General features: G+C 39.5%; 2 protein-coding genes across 3 annotated transcripts in view; one reads left to right on the top strand and one right to left on the bottom strand.

Annotated features, from left to right (window-relative positions):
* Nucleotides 1-901: 901 nt before the first annotated feature.
* On the bottom strand, nucleotides 902-6,278 carry LOC124116443 (3-oxoacyl-[acyl-carrier-protein] synthase, mitochondrial-like). Its single transcript, XM_046477775.2, has 4 exons — nucleotides 5,937-6,278; nucleotides 3,572-3,772; nucleotides 2,427-2,584; nucleotides 902-1,725 (listed from the first exon to the last, which is right to left on the bottom strand). Exons 1-4 carry the CDS (start codon nucleotides 6,073-6,075, stop codon nucleotides 928-930), a joined length of 1,296 nt encoding a protein of 431 aa, XP_046333731.2. The 5' UTR covers nucleotides 6,076-6,278; the 3' UTR covers nucleotides 902-927.
* A 2,012-nt stretch (nucleotides 6,279-8,290) lies between these two features.
* The window catches only part of LOC124116444 (WD repeat-containing protein 5-like), a 31,782-nt gene continuing 21,290 nt past the window's right edge, over nucleotides 8,291-18,782 (top strand). For both annotated transcript variants that reach the window (XR_007222561.1, XM_048401079.1), the window contains exons 1-2: nucleotides 8,291-8,558; nucleotides 17,875-17,959. Coding sequence is in view for 1 of the 2 variants with exons in the window: in XM_048401079.1 (XP_048257036.1) it covers nucleotides 8,416-8,558; nucleotides 17,875-17,959 (228 nt within the window). In the remaining variant the exon portion in view is untranslated. The remainder of the gene's footprint in view (nucleotides 8,559-17,874; nucleotides 17,960-18,782) is intronic.

Genomic DNA, 18,782 nt, shown 5'->3' with positions numbered 1-18,782 from the left:
CAGATAAAACTGTAAAACAAGTAATGAAATTGGCATGACCTATATCAAGGCCAAAACAACCCACCACTCAATAAATGATATACTATACTTTGAAGAGGCAGTAGAAGATCAACACCAAACATGATTTACTGTACTTTGAATAGTAAATAGTTTATCAACACCAAACACGATTTACTGCACTTTGAATAGTGAATTGTAGACCAACACCCAACACGATTTACTGTACTTTGAATAGTGAATAGTTGATCAACACCCAACACAATTTACTATACTTTGAATAGTGAATAGTTGATCAACACCCAACACAATTTCCTGTACTTTGAATAGTGAATAGAGGATCAACACCCAACATGATTTACTGTACTTTGAATAGTAAATAGTTTATCAACACCAAACACGATTTACTGCACTTTGAATAGTGAATTGTAGATCAACACCCAACACGTTTTACTGTACTTTGAATAGTGAATAGAGGATCAACACCCAAAATGATTTACTGTACTTTGAATAGTAAATAGTTTATCAACACCAAACACGATTTACTGCACTTTGAATAGTGAATTGTAGATCAACACCCAACACGTTTTACTGTACTTTAAATAGTGAATAGTTGATCAACACCCAACACGATTTACTATACTTCGAATAGTGAATAGTTGATCAACACCCAACACGATTTACTCCACTTTATATAGTGAATAGTTGATCAACACCTAACACGATTTACTGTACTTTGAATAATAAATAATTGATCAACACCCAACACGATTTACTGTACTTTGAATAGTGAATAATTGATCAACACCCAACACGATTTACTGTACTTTGAATAGTGAATAGTTGATCAACACCCAACATTTTTCTTGCATAAGGATACCCAGTCTGAGCACAAACACATGAATGCAAGCTTTCTTTTTAATAATTCAATCACTCCATATACTGTGCAATACAAAGACTCCCATTTGTACCTCCAAACCCAAATGAGTTAGTGAGTGCCACTCTCTGGACCCCATTTCCTGACCAGGTCACGCTCCTGTTAGCCACAAGGTCAAGGTGACATCCTTCATCGGGTGTGTCAAGGTTAATGGTTGGAGGTATACACCCAGTCTGACATGCTAGAACAGTGAACACCGCCTCCACACTCCCGGCTGCACCTAATAGATGCCCCAAGGCACCCTTTGTTGAAGACACAAGGACGGCAGAGTTATCTCCCTTAAATGTTTTTTCAATTGCTTTACTCTCCACAGCATCTCCAATAGGGGTCGACGTAGCATGGGCATTGATGTAACCTACGTCCTTTGGATCGAGACCAGCATCTTTCATGGCTGCTTTCATGCACCTCTCCGCCCCTGAACCATCCTGACTAGGGGTGGTGATGTGGTACCCATCCCCTGAGAGGCCATACCCCAGGACCTCAGCGAGTATTGGGGCACCCCGAGTCTTTGCATGTTCCAGTTCCTCCAACACAACCATCCCTGCTCCTTCTGACATCACAAACCCATCACGGTTCTTGTCGAAAGGTCGAGAGGCCTTGTTTGGGTTTTCATTAAAGTTTGTACTTAAAGCTCTCATCCTGGCAAAGCCTGCGATGGCAACTGGCCCCACACAGGCTTCAGTGCTCCCTGCTACCATGACATCAGCATCTCCATGGAGGATGAAGCGGGCTGCGTCTCCTATAGCATGTAGGCCTGTTGTGCAGGCAGTGGACACGGCATGGTTCGGGCCCTAAAAATATACAAAATATCATGATATTGTTTGTCATGCTTAACCCAGGTGATTTGCTGTGCAGAGTTGCGTCCCTTGGGCACACCAGAAACCTATGATTGTGGGTTCGACTCCCAGTTCACTCCGATTATGTTTCCAGGTTTGTCAGCACCATACCCGTGCTTGTGGGTTTCACCGAAGTGGTAAACTTCTGAGACCTGCATCCCTTCGGGCCTTCCTCCCACATTAAGCTGACACGCCATGACACGTGGGTCTACTACAGATGTTTCAAATTGGGACCCTTAAACCTATATTTCCATACAAAAAGCCCTATCCTTACTTTCAAGTAACTGGTAATTCTATCCTTAACCGCACTTGTGTACAAAATATAGTCATCCTGTAACCTTTAATGCCAAAAGACGTTAAAAGATAGTACTTGTTATCCTGCCTTGTGGAATAAACAGGGAATGGTCAGTTCTGTGTCTGAGTGGGTTATCCATGTAAAACTGTATGGTGTTAGCATTGTAAAACAGCCATTCTGGACTAGTACAAGCAGCCACACACATGCATGAACGTCACCATATGAGTGAATTGATCTTGACAGCAATGTTAAACCCACATTTCAGCTCACCACACCTCAATAAGATCTTTGCGCCAATACTCATGCAATGACTTTAATTGACCTTTACTAAGTGACCTGTCAATTTCACTGAAAAGCGTACCTTCAGCTTACACCTGATACTGACATGGCCAGCCGGCATGTTCACAAGAATCTTGGGCACGAAGTGCGGACTGACACGCTTGTATCCACGCTCACGGAGAACCATCCCCGTCTTTGTGACTTCCTCAAGGTCAACCATCCCAGTTCCTATGGCAACGCCTGTGTAATTGATGAAATTAACGTCATATCAATTCAAAATTATATAATGAGCACATAATGAGTACACAAAGGATGTCCTTAGGGATGAGATAACACATCTTCTTCACAAGTGTCTATTTACTCAATCTCTTCCGGCTGTTTCATACCCAAAGACATTAAAAGATGGTACTTGATCCTGCCTGATGCTCGGAATTAAGTCAGTATACTGTGTCTCAGTGGGGTATCCATGTTATACTGTTGCAAGGTATCTCAGTGGGCTAGCACTATAAAACTAGTCAGGACTTGTACACATGGTATAAGCAACCATACATACGTTGATGTGCATTGCTACATATAAAAAATAATCTTGAATGCGACGTTAAACCAAGTGCTTAAAATACAGTCTATTTTGCTGGTCTTATTTTTAAAAGTTGTACGCCAAATGGTTGGGCTATTTTTGTATTCCCAAAATTTCCTTAGCGTCTAGGTTTAATTCAATGTCAGATGACAATCAACTGTAAACGTTAAACACATTATTCCGTCACTTTCGCCTATGTTGATATCAAGTGTCTGTCCTCATGCTATTCTTATGTGTACCCTTTTGTGACCTTTTTTTCGTTAATCAAAAAACTCTGCAAAGTTGCCAGTCCAGTTGTCTGACTGAAATTTTTGGGGATTTAAAACACTGTTAAACTTTTTACCTCAAAACACCGTTGTTACTGAATTACACATCACCATACAATAATTCACATACATCTGTCGTGTATAATACGCACAGACTTTTCTTTTGTATCATTTCATGCAGTCAGCATAAAACACAAAATTTACGATCTTTCAACTCTGTTTTTTCTCTCACCAAAATTTTATTCTAATAAGAGCCCCCTATTTCTACTTTTGTGAGCGCCCTGAGCGAATACAGTATTTGTGTTTTCAGTGGCCTGGTTCAACTTTCCAGAGCAAAAGTGTCACCATATGAAAATAGAATGGCAATACTCTTGCAGCACAAACCTGATCTATGTTCTTCCTCCTCACTGCCAGGGGACCATCCTGCAGATGCCATTGCTTCTTCTGCAGCCAGAACAGCATATGCAGCAGACAGTGGGATTTCTCTCAACGTGGCTGCAGAGAAGTGGCGGTCAAGGTCAAGGTTACCCTCCCCAGGTCCTCGTGGAACTTGACCTGCTACCTTACACGGAATGTTGTCATATTCTGGAAAGAAAGAACTATAATTGCTCAACAAAATAATATCTTTTATGGATAAGAATTTATGGAGGAACAACTTCTTTATTACAATTAAGAGCGACGTTTCGGTGTAGGTTCTAACACCATTATCAAGCAAGTGATGTACAGAGTATGGTTGACAAGTATATACAGGTAGGAGGCAATGTCTGTACAGTAGAGTAGATGTCAGATGTAGTTATACTGGAGTGGAGAAGCCTGTTATGTACACACAAGGGTAGTGATGACAATCAATGGTCAGTGACATAAACAAAGGATGAAGCGAGTAACATAAACAACCGAATTATGGCTGATTGGGGTCTTTGATGAGTTCATGGCACGCCGGGGGGGGGGGGGGGGGGGGCTTGGTCATGGTTGACTGACAGTTGGAGTCTTTTGATGTTGATGGCTTCTTCTTGTTTTCTGATTTTGAAGTCTTTGAGGTTGGTGGTGAGCAACAAGTGCAGCAAACAATACAGAATATCACCAAGAAATCACAGAAATCTCCCCTTACTTAGTACTCCAACTTCTAAATGGCTAGCAAAGAAGAAATATCTTTTATGAAGAATTATAACACTTGAAGTCAGCACTAACAGAGCCCCACATCACTAGATGCAGATGGTTCAGTTCAATCATGGTGAAAACTGACATTTGAACTTGAACAAATAGTTGACAAACCCCGAAAACCTCTGAACACCTTCCACATCATGCTAGGGTCAGACCCACAAGTCCTTGATCCAGTCCCGTGGTCACAGTCGCGAAATGTTTTGCAGAAATGCCCACTTAGTGCAGCATCTTGCAAAAAAACACACATAATGCAGAACGTGTGCAGAATTTTGCATTTACCTGCTGCAGAATTTGTCAAATGCACTGCAGAATTTCACCATGTGAGTTGAAAGCTGATTTTAAACATGTAAACAGATATTCATTTCATTTTCAAGTGAAGTTGACTTTTGTATTTTTGCTTACCAAAAGTGCATGTCTGTATGTTTTCACCAGTGGTTGGATTCACTTCAATAAGCTATTCTAGCCGTGGATATGTTTATAATTAAAATGCCTACCACAAGTCCAACCGGTGCAAAATTACAGAATTCACAAAAACTAAGCTTAAAAGTTTGCACAATTGTGTGCACAATTGTCAAAAGTTGGTTGCAGAATTTAGAAAAATTTACCACAGAATTTTGATTTTGTGGCCACAGAATACCGTGAGGATTGTTGATCTATAAACATGATGAAGAGATGTCCCAGGAAGGACCCTTCCATTCTGTACACATGGAGTTTCCCTTGTTCCCACTCAATACATTGCTTCTGACAATGCTGAAAAAAGCCTTTGAGATTCTTGTCATATCTCTCTGTGCCTCTGTCTTTGTGATCTATATGTCAGTGCATGATCAACACTATACTTCACACCAGTCTACAGCCTGAATCAGTCTGATCTGGAATATCTCTCTGTGCCTCTGTCTTTGTGATCTATATATCAGTGCATGATCAAAAGTATACTTCACACCAGTCTACAGCCTGAATCAGTCTGATCTGGAATATCTATCTGTGTAGTCTTCTCCACCCTGTCCACTAATATGTACTGATTGAGGTTCCAAAGGTTCACATATGCCAGAACCCAGTTGAGAGATCACAGTTGAGAATGCTTTCGCCTTACTCTAGTCAGACAATACATTATTAGTTGCCAGCAACTGACAATGTGTAGTACTTTGGTTCATGGCAAATTCTCATCTCACTAGATTTCTTTCTGTGGGCTTGTCAACCTGCTCAAATACCTAAACGTCAAGTAAACAACAGATTGGCACTCAGATCTATTTACTGATGGTAGCTATACCATCAGATCAACTTGTAAGTCTACCTTGATCTACTAGACCCGGGAGAATAAATAATAAAATGAATCCAACTCAACATGCTCAAAGTCTAGAATTATTTGGCAAAGTTAGACTGCATGAGCTCTTGGAATTAAGCATTGTTCTGGGTTCCATTTGGATTTTATTTGTTATTTTTGCCTAGATATATATTTTGAAATAAAATAACTTTTTTTAACTGGGACAAAATGCGAGTTCACTCTGTTAGGTAATGTTTCAAATCCTCCATGAAATGTCATCATTCTTTCACTATTTGGTAAGAAGTAACAGAACTCTAGCTGTCTTACCTGAGCCTGTCAGTTTACTGATCCCACATTCTCCATTTGTTAGTCTCCGCCAGACGTGCTTCACCCCAACACCTAACGATGTCACCAGCCCTACTCCAGTCACCACAACGCGCCGGCCGCTCGGGCTGATGCCAGACATCGTCCCACGCTCGTCTTCACCGTCTTTCTCCTACAGTATCTAACCCGTTAATCGTGTTTCCACAGAGGAGTCAAAAGCAGCCCGAGACACATCGGGAACTGCCAAGAAATAACATTAATCGGGTTAATGTTCTTGCTGAAGTGATGTCAATAATGCGCTATATGGGCGCAGACATATTGAAGCTTCGCAGCAACGGGGACATACATAATTTGGAAGTTGAATGCGAAACGAAGAAAATACCGCATTCATAGCTCGCGATCACAGTTTCCAAATAACACGTGAAAAACATTTGACAGCCATTTCATAAATGCAGAGACCATATTACTTTTAATTGGCCATTTTGAACATATTTACGACCGTGCCGACTGGCTCCTACAAGCACTGCACATCTTTCAGGAATAACATAATTCTCTATAAATTATTTAATTAAATTATGAACTTATAAAGAGGCACTGATCTACAGCAATTCCCGGGAACTGGTTGTTGCATTTGTTATTGTATTTTCCCCATGAGTACCCGGATGATATCTCAGAAATCTGGACTAGTTCGCGACCTATGTTGCCCCAACAGTAAGCATGCACATTTGTCGCGGGCGGTCGGGTAGCCTAGAGGTTAAAGCGTTCGCTCGTCACGCCGAATACCCGGGTTCGATTCCCGACATGGGTACAATGTGTGAAGCCCATTTCTAGTGTCCCCCGCCGTGATATTGCTGGAATATTGCTAAAAGCGGCGTAAAACCATACTCACTCACTCACATTTGTCGCTTTTATTGATGGTATAAGAGCATATCACCACATTGATCAACAAAATGAAATACATTTTTTTAAATAATAAGGCAATGTAGGTATCTTTTGTGGTAACATCGGTATTGGTGACGACGTTTTGATAAGTCACTTGCTCGATATTGTGCGATTTTCGTATACACTATTTTGACACAAACTAAATATTTCAACTGAGCATTGCTTATTCCATTGTGTGTATATGTTGTCTAGTAAACGTATGACATGACAAGACAATTCACTTGAGCAATTCATTAAGCGCTAAAATATTAAATTATTTTACAAATTGACTGAAATATCTGTCAAATAATGTTATTACGATAACGATTTCCAAACTGTTTGATGTTTAATTTCATCATCCATGGACTGAAAAGGATAGACTAAAAGAAAACGAAAGTCAAAGTACATTTCTATATATTTTCTTATCCTGCCGTAATTAGTTTATTGTGATGTTTAAAGTCCTTTTGAACGTCTTAATAATTTTTTAGTCAATTTGTTTAATAAATGGACAGATTTTTCAGTCAGTTTTTAAAATGGCAGAAATATTAAGAAATTTTATTAATTGCCTGAGTGAATCACATTTCACACTCACACTGTCTGTATCATATACACGTTTACAAACGAAAAGGTAAAAACGGCGTTAAACCCACTCACTCACTCACTACAAACGAAAAGGCTTGTGAAAACAACGACTTAGTGTTGACTGTCTCGCAACGAAGAACTTCCCAACGAACAAGGAAGAGGAACAAGAAAGATTCTGACCAATGCTACAGCAAATGAATGGAAACAAAATGCAAATATCGTTATTACAACCGATCAAAGTTCTAGTATATGTGTTGCTCGAGGAATGTATCCGTGAATATGCACGTAAAGGAAAATATCCCGTATGTCTGCAGCTGTACAAAGAAAAACTTGTTCGATGACAAGTATCTTTGTAACAATCCAACGCACAGTAAAGTTCTCACTCTCAGGCACAATATAGTAATAATTAAATAAGTGGAGTAGGATTGAACACAGTCTTTATTGGCTAGCGTTTCGGGAAATTATAACTGTCCGTTTCTCAGCTGATCACGTTAGTGTGTTTTAGGGGTCTGACATAGGTGTCAAGTATCATAGGTCAGCTGAAAATATTGTTATGGCTTTTATTGATAAACGTAGCCATAACATAATCAGACTCTTTAACGTCAATTCTATGTAGATCTACTTGGTTAGTCAGTGCAATAAGTTCTGTTTCGTTTTATCACAGTATTATTCGATTTGACATTTTAGAATCAACATTAGTTGTTTTGGTTTTTTTTTTATTTCGGAAAAAATAAGTCAATGAAAGAAAATATGATAAGAATTATCGTTGATTAAGTTTAACACTTATTTCTGGGAATCATAACCATTACACGAAACTATTGTCCAATCAAGTTTCGCCATAACCCGTTACTGCGGAGCATGAACATCGACGCAGATAGTTTACATGGAGGCAAGGTGACGACACGGATCGATAGGAACGCTCGGTTTCCTTGTTTTATTTCCAGCTGAGGTTACAGAGGTTATCATTTCCATTTCCAAGATGATGAGTGAAAGACTTCAACGTCCGATGAGCGCGGCATCTGACGCCCTTTCCTACATGACCGAAGGTGGTCTTAGTGATCATGGGAGTCAACGAAAGACCGGGCCGTACTTGGAGGGAAATATGAAATTGCTGGACACAATGTAAGCAATATTTCTTCAGCTTCTAGTAATAGAGTTTGTGGGAAAATCTGTCACAGCTCCACCATGATCATTTCATATTTTCCATTGTCTAATATCTACTTAAAAATATAATCTCGAACATTACTTCCGATGATATTACTAATTAGAATAAATAACTAGAGCGGGTGGGGCAGTACTCCGGACACTTATTTTTCTTAACGGCATGCAAGTTGAACAAAAGTACCCATTGGCTTTCATTCGTTGTATTTGTGAAGGGAGTTAACTGTTTTGTTGATTATTGTCGGTAGTGGTCGTGTTTGTGCGCTTGTTTTAGCAAATTCTTAGAGTATTTCCATGACCACTACTCCAGTAGTAATCAGACGCCTGAGGTTGAAGTCGCACACACTTGCGACAGTACCTGGACACTTTAAGAATTTTTTAGAAAATGTCTTACCCGAATATAGTATAATTTCAATTTGATTTATCTGTAACAATTGTTTTTCTTATTGTATCAGTGAGAACATGAAAATAATAGCAAAAAAATACAACTTAATTGGTTTGCCCCACTCGTTTTTGTATCACTGCACAGATACATGTGTTTTCTCATATTGACAGTAGTTTTATTCTCAGTCACTAAACCCAAACATTGTCACCACTGAATCCTGTTTCATTTAGTCTATTATTTTGAATAAAGTACAAAGTTGTGGCCACCTTGTTACGCGTGGAAGTTGGTGAAATAATAGAAAAAAAATCGCGTTATGGTGTTCCTCAAGCATTTGCGATTCTAATGATATAAGTTTTATTACAAAATTCAGAACATGAAGTTTGCAGTTACCAGTTGAAATTACCCTACTGTTTTGCATGATTTTTTTAACATTTTCCCTTTCTAAGACAAGATTACTGTTATTTTTTTTCAAAAGTACTTTATACAAACATAATGAATGTATGTTACTATTTGTGTCTTTCTTCGTGTAAGTTAATACTTTTTTTATAACAAAAAGGGGAAAAATGTAAAAACAGGCCAAATTGAATTTCTACACAGAGTTATGGGAATTAAATTGCTGCGTAGGCAAGAGGCCATCCTGGCTGTTAAGTTAGATAACAATGAGCAATCAATCAACGTATTATTGGTTAACCCTTTGAACAAAGTATGTTGCTTCACATCGGCACTACACTCCACTCCCTTATGTTTACTAAACCTACATATGCAAACACTTAGTTTTGACATATCCACTGTGCAAGATAACAGTGATTAATCAATCAACATATTTTCTGTTGATCCTTTAATGGCTAGGAATGATCCGTTGATTTACAAAAAAGTAAATCAACTGATCATTCATCTCTTGCTGGGCTTCCTCATGCAAATTACATAACACACATTTCACCTAACTTCAAACCTGGATTTAGATTGAATAATTACCCCAGACACAAGAAATGCCAAATGGGAACCTTTATCAGGTAATCTGAGTGGTGCTACCACTAATTATACCCATAATAAATTCATTAACTGAGCATCTAGTGAATGACAACAAATACACAAGTGTAAGGGTATACCAGAAAAAACTCGGATGACAACAAGGGAGAAGTAATCGTATTATCCCCGCAATCCAAAATCTGAAAATGCTTTCACTGCAGGGATACCTTTTTATTATTAAACTATAACCATCAGGGGTAATTCCAAATGTTGACATCCGATGAGCTTCAGCTTCACTTTTTGTCTGTATGTTGGTGCTGAAGAAATTAATTAACATGTGCCCTTTGTCGAAATCTTCATCGATCACCAATCACGGGTAACCAATCAGTGTTCAAAAATGCGTAAAACAAATATTGCCTCCAAGTTTATTTACGCTGTCTTTACAGATGGTAGCCCAGTCTCTTGTCACGCTCAGTTGTGTTAGCGAGCAAATCGACTCATTGCAGCTAGCAGCTAGGGGCCAGTGTCAGACAGCCAAGAAGAAGCCAGAGATTAGTGCCCCTTTAAGATAGTTTAAACCAGATTCATTCAAATACCAACACATTTTTACAAAAAAATGGCAACTACTTAATTATTTTGTGACATGGATCAGAAACGAAAACAGCAACATATTTTCATTAACCCTTTTCGTTGTTAAGAAACTAAATATCTATTTTAATATGGTCATCTTCCTGAGGCAAGGGAATTAACTGACTATAAAAGTCCAGTTTCCAACCTTGCCAAACTAGGCTGGAATTTTGGGGTTTGATCTTAGAACCACAACAGCATTAGAAACTAACAGTTTTCATCCACTAGTCCTTATGATGATAACATATATAGCAAAACTCTTAAAAAGGGCAAATTTCTACTAGTCATTATGATACCTTTACCATTGGGCAGTTTGGTAAGGACTATAGGAACTAGTGCCAATTTCTAATACTGCACAATGGCTATTACAAGTTATGTCCCTTCTTTTTCCCTCCTATTGACCAATAAGATTCCACTTGCATTTGCTTCAAATGGCGGCACCCAGTCAAGACAATCTGATTGATATTAAAGATCTATATTGTGCTAAAATGGGCCTCACCTTGCAAAGTGCATCAAATTACTTGAGCACCATGATTAAAAGCGGGAAAAGATAATTAATTAAACATAGATCATCCATATTTAATGTCAATCTTAGAAATTACATTCAGTACTTTCCCTGAGGAACCCCCCACCCTGTACCGAACTAATAGTGTTGTCTTGATACAGAGATTTCTCTCTTCCTGAGGTATACCACGGTATACAAGCCTCTTCCATAGGTAGAGAAACACCATGGTATACAAGCCTCTTCCATAGGTAGAGAAACATCATGGTATACAAGCCTCTTCCATAGATAGAGAAACATCATGGTATACAAGCCTCTTCCATAGGTAGAGAAACATCATGGTATACAAGCCTCTTTCATAGGTTGAGAAACATCATGGTATAAAAGCCTCTTCCATAGGTAGAGAAACATCATGGTATACAAGCCTCTTCCATAGGTAGAGAAACACCACAGTATACAAGCCTCTTCCATAGGTTGAGAAACACCATGGTATACAAGCCTCTTCCATAGGTAGAGAAACACCACAGTATACAAGCCTCTTCCATAGGTTGAGAAACACCATGGTATACAAGCCTCTTCCATAGGTAAAGAAACATCATGGTATACAAGCCTCTTCCATAGGTTGAGAAACATCATGGTATACAAGCCTCTTCCATAGGTAGAGAAACACCACAGTATACAAGCCTCTTCCATAGGTTGAGAAACACCATGGTATACAAGCCTCTTCCATAGGTAGAGAAACATCATGGTATACAAGCCTCTTCCATAGGTAGAGAAACATCATGGTATGCAAGCCTCTTCCATAGGTAGAGAAAACATCATGGTATACAAGCCTCTTCCATAGGTAGAGAAACATCATGGTATACAAGCCTCTTCCATAGGTAGAGAAACACCATGGTATACAAGCCTCTTCCATAGGTAGGGAAACATCAGGGTTTTCAAGCCTCTTCCATAGGTAGGGAAACATCATGGTTTTCAAGCCTCTTCCATAGGTAGAGAAACACCATGGTATACAAGCCTCTTCCATAGGCAGAGAAACATCATGGTATACAAGCCTCTTCCACAGGTAGAGAAACACCATGGTATACAAGCCTCTTCCATAGGTAGAGAAATATCATGGTATACCAGCCTCTTCCATAGGTAGAGAAACATCATGGTATACAAGCCTCTTCCATAGGTAGAGAATCATCATGGTATACAAGCCTCTTCCATAGGTAGAGAAAACATCATGGTATACAAGCCTCTTCCATAGGTAGAGAAACATCATGGTATACAAGCCTCTTCCATAGGTAGAGAAACACCATGGTATACAAGCCTCTTCCATAGGTAGAGAAACATCATGGTATACAAGCCTCTTCCATAGGTAGAGAAACACCACAGTATACAAGCCTCTTCCATAGGTAGAAAAACATCATGGTATACAAGCCTCTTCCATAGGTAGAGAAACACCACAGTATACAAGCCTCTTCCATAGGTAGAGAAACATCATGGTATGCAAGCCTCTTCCATAGGTAGAGAAAACATCATGGTATACAAGCCTCTTCCATAGGTAGAGAAACATCATGGTATACAAGCCTCTTCCATAGGTAGAGAAACATCATGGTATACAAGCCTCTTCCATAGGTAGAGAAACACCACGGTATACAAGCCTCTTCCATAGGTAGAGAAGCATCATGGTATACAAGCCTCTTCCATAGGTAGAGAAACATCATGGTATACAAGCCTCTTCCATAGGTAGAGAAACACCACAGTATACAAGCCTCTTCCATAGGTAGAAAAACATCATGGTATACAAGCCTCTTCCATAGGTAGAGAAATATCATGGTATACCAGCCTCTTCCATAGGTAGAGAAACATCATGGTATACAAGCCTCTTCCATAGGTAGAGAATCATCATGGTATACAAGCCTCTTCCATAGGTAGAGAAAACATCATGGTATACAAGCCTCTTCCATAGGTAGAGAAACATCATGGTATACAAGCCTCTTCCATAGGTAGAGAAACACCATGGTATACAAGCCTCTTCCATAGGTAGAGAAACATCATGGTATACAAGCCTCTTCCATAGGTAGAGAAACACCACAGTATACAAGCCTCTTCCATAGGTAGAAAAACATCATGGTATACAAGCCTCTTCCATAGGTAGAGAAACACCACAGTATACAAGCCTCTTCCATAGGTAGAGAAACATCATGGTATGCAAGCCTCTTCCATAGGTAGAGAAAACATCATGGTATACAAGCCTCTTCCATAGGTAGAGAAACATCATGGTATACAAGCCTCTTCCATAGGTAGAGAAACATCATGGTATACAAGCCTCTTCCATAGGTAGAGAAACACCACGGTATACAAGCCTCTTCCATAGGTAGAGAAGCATCATGGTATACAAGCCTCTTCCATAGGTAGAGAAACATCATGGTATACAAGCCTCTTCCATAGGTAGAGAAACACCACGGTATACAAGCCTCTTCCATAGGTAGAGAAAACATCATGGTATACAAGCCTCTTCCATAGGTAGAGAAACACCATGGTATGCAAGCCTCTTCCATAGGTAGAGAAACATCATGGTATACAAGCCTCTTCCATAGGTAGAGAAACACCACGGTATACAAGCCTCTTCCATAGGTAGAGAAAACATCATGGTATACAAGCCTCTTCCATAGGTAGAGAAACATCATGGTATACAAGCCTCTTCCATAGGTAGAGAACATCATGGTATACATGCCTCTTCCATAGATAGAGAAACACCATGGTATACAAGCCTCTTCCATAGGTAGAGAAACACCACGGTATACAAGCCTCTTCCATAGGTAGAGAAAACATCATGGTATACAAGCCTCTTCCATAGGTAGAGAAACACCACGGTATACAAGCCTCTTCCATAGGTAGAGAAACATCATGGTATACAAGCCTCCTCCATAGGTAGAGAAACATCATGGTATACAAGCCTCTTCCATAGGTAGAGAAACATCATGGTATACAAGCCTCTTCCATAGGTAGAGAAACACCACGGTATACAAGCCTCTTCCATAGGTAGAGAAAACATCATGGTATACAAGCCTCTTCCATAGGTAGAGAAACACCATGGTATGCAAGCCTCTTCCATAGGTAGAGAAACATCATGGTATACAAGCCTCTTCCATAGGTAGAGAAACACCATGGTATAGAAGCCTCTTCCACAGGTAGAGAAACATCATGGTATACAAGCCTCTTCCATAGGTAGAGAAACACCATGGTATACAAGCCTCTTCCATAGGTAGAGAAACACCATGGTATGCAAGCCTCTTCCATAGGTAGAGAAACATCATGGTATACAAGCCTCTTCCATAGGTAGAGAAACACCATGGTATAGAAGCCTCTTCCACAGGTAGAGAAACATCATGGTATACAAGCCTTTTCCATAGGTAGAGAAACATCATGGTATACAAGCCTCTTCCATAGGTAGAGAAACATCATGGTATACAAGCCTCTTCCATAGGTAGAGAAACACCACGGTATACAAGCCTCTTCCATAGGTAGAGAAAACATCATGGTATACAAGCCTCTTCCATAGGTAGAGAAACACCATGGTATACAAGCCTCTTCCATAGGTAGAGAAACACCATGGTATGCAAGCCTCTTCCATAGGTAGAGAAACATCATGGTATACAAGCCTCTTCCATAGGTAGAGAAACACCATGGTATAGAAGCCTCTTCCACAGGTAGAGAAACATCATGGTATACAAGCCTCTTCCATAGGTAGAGAAACACCATGGTATACAAGCCTCTTCCATAGGTAGAGAAACACCATGGTATGCAAGCCTCTTCCATAGGTAGAGAAACATCATGGTATACAAGCCTCTTCCATAGGTAGAGAAACACCATTGTATAGAAGCCTCTTCCACAGGTAGAGAAACATCATGGTATACAAGCCTTTTCCATAGGTAGAGAAACATCATGGTATACAAGCCTCTTCCATAGGTAGAGAAACATCATGGTATACAAGCCTCTTCCATAGGTAGAGAAACACCACGGTATACAAGCCTCTTCCATAGGTAGAGAAAACATCATGGTATACAAGCCTCTTCCATAGGTAGAGAAACACCATGGTATACAAGCCTCTTCCATAGGTAGAGAAACACCATGGTATACAAGCCTCTTCCATAGGTAGAGAAACACCATGGTATACAAGCCTCTTCCATAGGTAGAGAAACATCATGGTATACAAGCCTCTTCCATAGGTAGAGAAACATCATGGTATACAAGCCTCTTCCATAGGTAGAGAAACACCATGGTATAGAAGCCTCTTCCACAGGTAGAGAAACATCATGGTATACAAGCCTTTTCCATAGGTAGAGAAACATCATGGTATACAAGCCTCTTCCATAGGTAGAGAAACATCATGGTGTACAAGCCTCTTCCATAGGTAGAGAAACATCATGGTATACAAGCCTCTTCCATAGGTAGAGAAACATCATGGTATACAAGCCTCTTCCATAGGTAGAGAAACATCATAGTATACAAGCCTCTTCCAGAGGTAGAGAAAACATCATGAGCACAACTCAAACCAGCTGTTTAACTTGTTCAATTCTGAATTAGCATAATCACTCAACATACTGATTAATGAGAGGTGTCTCCAATGTTTGTACATAGTCCTTGAACGGGGTTGTTTCCTAGCTGAGGAACAATCTGTATTATTGGACAAACGTGGATGACTCTTTTACGTAAGAAGTCAAATCCTCTGAATCTGTAACCATGGTAACACGTGATCAGGGTTCACTCTAGGACATTTCTGACATGGGCCCTTTATGTGAAAATCATGTTAAAATGCCCTATTGTACCTGAAAATGTGGGCCTTTTAGTTCTATTCAATTTAGGGGCTAAAAGCATGAGGCCCCACCCTAGAATTATCCCTGCGTGTTTAACTCACTTTTGGTAAATGTTGACCTTGTGTTTCAATTATTTATTGTGTTATAATTTTTAATTGGGTAACCAATATTTTTTCACTCATCTTTTCATCACTCTATTGGATTTTCCCCAAAAATGAGTAAACATTTTAAGATTTAAAAAAAAAATATACCGGTAATAATATTTTAGATGTATTTAACGGTTCTAACTATGGCTTGATTCGGAAAGTAAATTAGCTCGTAATTGTGTTTTGGAAATTAGCTCTGTCTACACATGCTGAAAAAGCTTCATTTATGCATACTGTTTTTATACATTAGAGTTTTTCATTTAATGCATGCGTAATGTACGCAAGTTAATTGAAAGTGATTGGGTTTTGAATATTTTTGGCGGGTATTTTACGCAAATATGCATCCTATCTTTAGCCCTGCGTAACTAAATGCCAGGAATATAGGTCCCAAGCATATGGAAACAGGCACCAACATTGAGTAAGTGAGTTGTGTTTAACGCCGCTTTTAACAGTATTCCAGTTATATCACGGCGTGTCAGCTTAATGTGGGAGGTAAGCCTGAAGTGATGCAGGTCTCAGACCTTTACCACTTCAGTGAAACCCACGAGCACGAGTATGGTGCTGACAAACCTAGAAACATTGGGGCGAACCGGGATTCAAACCCACAATCATAGGTTTCTGGCGTGCCCAAGGGACGCAACTTTGCACAGCGAATCGCAGCACCTTAGACGACTGGGACACCCGTGCCCCCGCACCAACATTGACTATTGATTACCATACATTTCTACTTGACACCATCTTCCAAAGGCAAGAGAGTTAATTGACTATAAAAGTCAAGTTTTCACCCTTGCGGAACTAGGCTGGAATAGCCACTGGTGACGTGATGATCAAGCCACGAAATTCCAGCCTAGTTCACCAAGGGTGGAAACTTTTTTTACAGTCAGTTAACTCCCTTGCCTCGGGAAGATGGTCGTTGTATGCCATGATATTGATGTATCAATAAAAATTTAATGTCGATACTGTATCAATACATATCTATGAATATTGATACTAAAGTAATTCACTGTCACAGAAATGTTTACATGTCTTAGATTACCTTGGTTAAGATGGACAATGAAAGGGCAGATCATTCTATTTTAAATATTTAATGGATCATATTTATATTTTTAGCGGTACCCCGCTAGGGACGCATTCACACGTGCAACTCGCAGTAAACACAAAATTCATAGGTAGAGGATTTATTCAGATGCATGTCAAATACGGGAGCCATCGCATATCACACAACAAATATAGTTACTCAAATACACATCATAGACTCCGTGAACACCATGGTTCCTCTTCATTTACATCGAACATCGCAGTTTTCCCAATTCTCAATCACATGCTTTCATCACATCAAATCGGGTTTTTTCTACTAAGGGAGATAATTCTATAAACTCATGTTCTGTGCATACCACTAAGAATATCTGGTTCCACCGCTTTGTCCTACCGCTACAATATTCATATTTAGCATTAAATTGATAATTGCAGGTCTACAAGGTTTATTTACACAATAGCTAATATTATTAATTGATATTTTGATATATCGTGAGACTTTTAAGGCAGTATACAAATGTTTTGAAACAAAAATTTCCAATCAATGAAACCCTTAATTTAAAGACATTAAACAGTTTACACATGTTAGTAATCTCTCTGAAGTACTGTGTAAGGCAGTTCACCTCTAGAACCAGTGATTTGGTTACAGCACTGGTTTATTTTATTACCTTCAAGTGCATGTATAATTTCTGTTTGCGTGTTGACATGAAACTCTATTTCAAGCCTTTGGTCCTGTAATCATCTATTGATCTTGTATTTGTTTATGTCTTTATGATCGATCATCTGATTGGATGTTGTGTTGCAGCGAGTGCCCGATTGACATCATGTGCTGTCGGTTCAGTGCAGACGGTGCTCACCTTGCTGTTGGACTTTGCGACGGATCAATAAAAGTAAGATTACACAAACATGTTTTCCAAGTAATTAACCCACACAAGAGAATTGGCAGTTAAGAGGAAACATTACATTTGTTTCCAAGGGAACAACAAACATTGACACATGGCTGTGAATAGTATTAAGGATGGAAATCATAGGACCCTAGTCCTAACCCTTATGTTCAGGATTAAACACTTAGGGGGCCCTTGACATGCTAGTAGGGCTGGGACGAGTCCAAATTTATACCCACACCCAATTACCCGACCCTACCTGGGTACCCACTGTAGGTCTCAGGAGATGTCTCAATATGTCCGATTGGGAACATTTTTAGCATAGCCCTGGCAATACGTATTTAGATACATGTATTAAACAATCTGGTCATCCATACACTGAAGTTGAATTAAGTAAAGTTATATCTTTATTCAACCATATGAAAAATCAGAAGGAATGGTTGCATAGAAATGTGAACATTAGTGACTTTAGTGTAACCATAGAGTTCTAGATAATTTTTGTCATTAAACAATATATCAAGTGACTAACCACGGGTCCAGGTAGTCCTGTGGGTACCTGGGTTCTACTCAGTACCCACCAAACCTGGGTACCCGAGATACCCGTCCCAGCCATACATGCTAGATTGATGTAGGATGTCAGGAAACCTTGTGGACACCACGATGACTTTGTAATTTCTAACACTGATAGGCATGTCGTCATCATGCTGATTTGTAAAGTGACACATTTCTGAAGTATACCCAAATCATGGTGTTGAAACTTGAGATTTACAGGGATAACTGTATTGTCAGACACCATGGTCATTATTTGGTTGGCAGTGTATTTTTGTTT

This window comes from Haliotis rufescens, unplaced genomic scaffold, assembly GCF_023055435.1.
Source record: "Haliotis rufescens isolate VD_foot unplaced genomic scaffold, xgHalRufe1.0.p SCAF_21, whole genome shotgun sequence".
Lineage (NCBI taxonomy): Eukaryota > Metazoa > Mollusca > Gastropoda > Lepetellida > Haliotidae > Haliotis > Haliotis rufescens.
The sequence above is the reverse complement of the archived record's forward strand: the minus strand, read 5'-3'. Positions and strand labels throughout refer to the sequence as shown.

Excerpts from the sequence above, each read along its gene's own strand:
- LOC124116443 (XM_046477775.2), bottom strand. The coding sequence starts at position 6,075 with ATGTCTGGCATCAGCCCGAGCGGCCGGCGCGTTGTGGTGACTGGAGTA. Across the intron at positions 2,585-3,571 it reads GGAGGAAGAACATAGATCAG|GCGTTGCCATAGGAACTGGG; the intron begins GTTTGTGCTGCA and ends TCAATTACACAG. Across the intron at positions 1,726-2,426 it reads GTATCAGGTGTAAGCTGAAG|GGCCCGAACCATGCCGTGTC; the intron begins GTACGCTTTTCA and ends GTATATTTTTAG.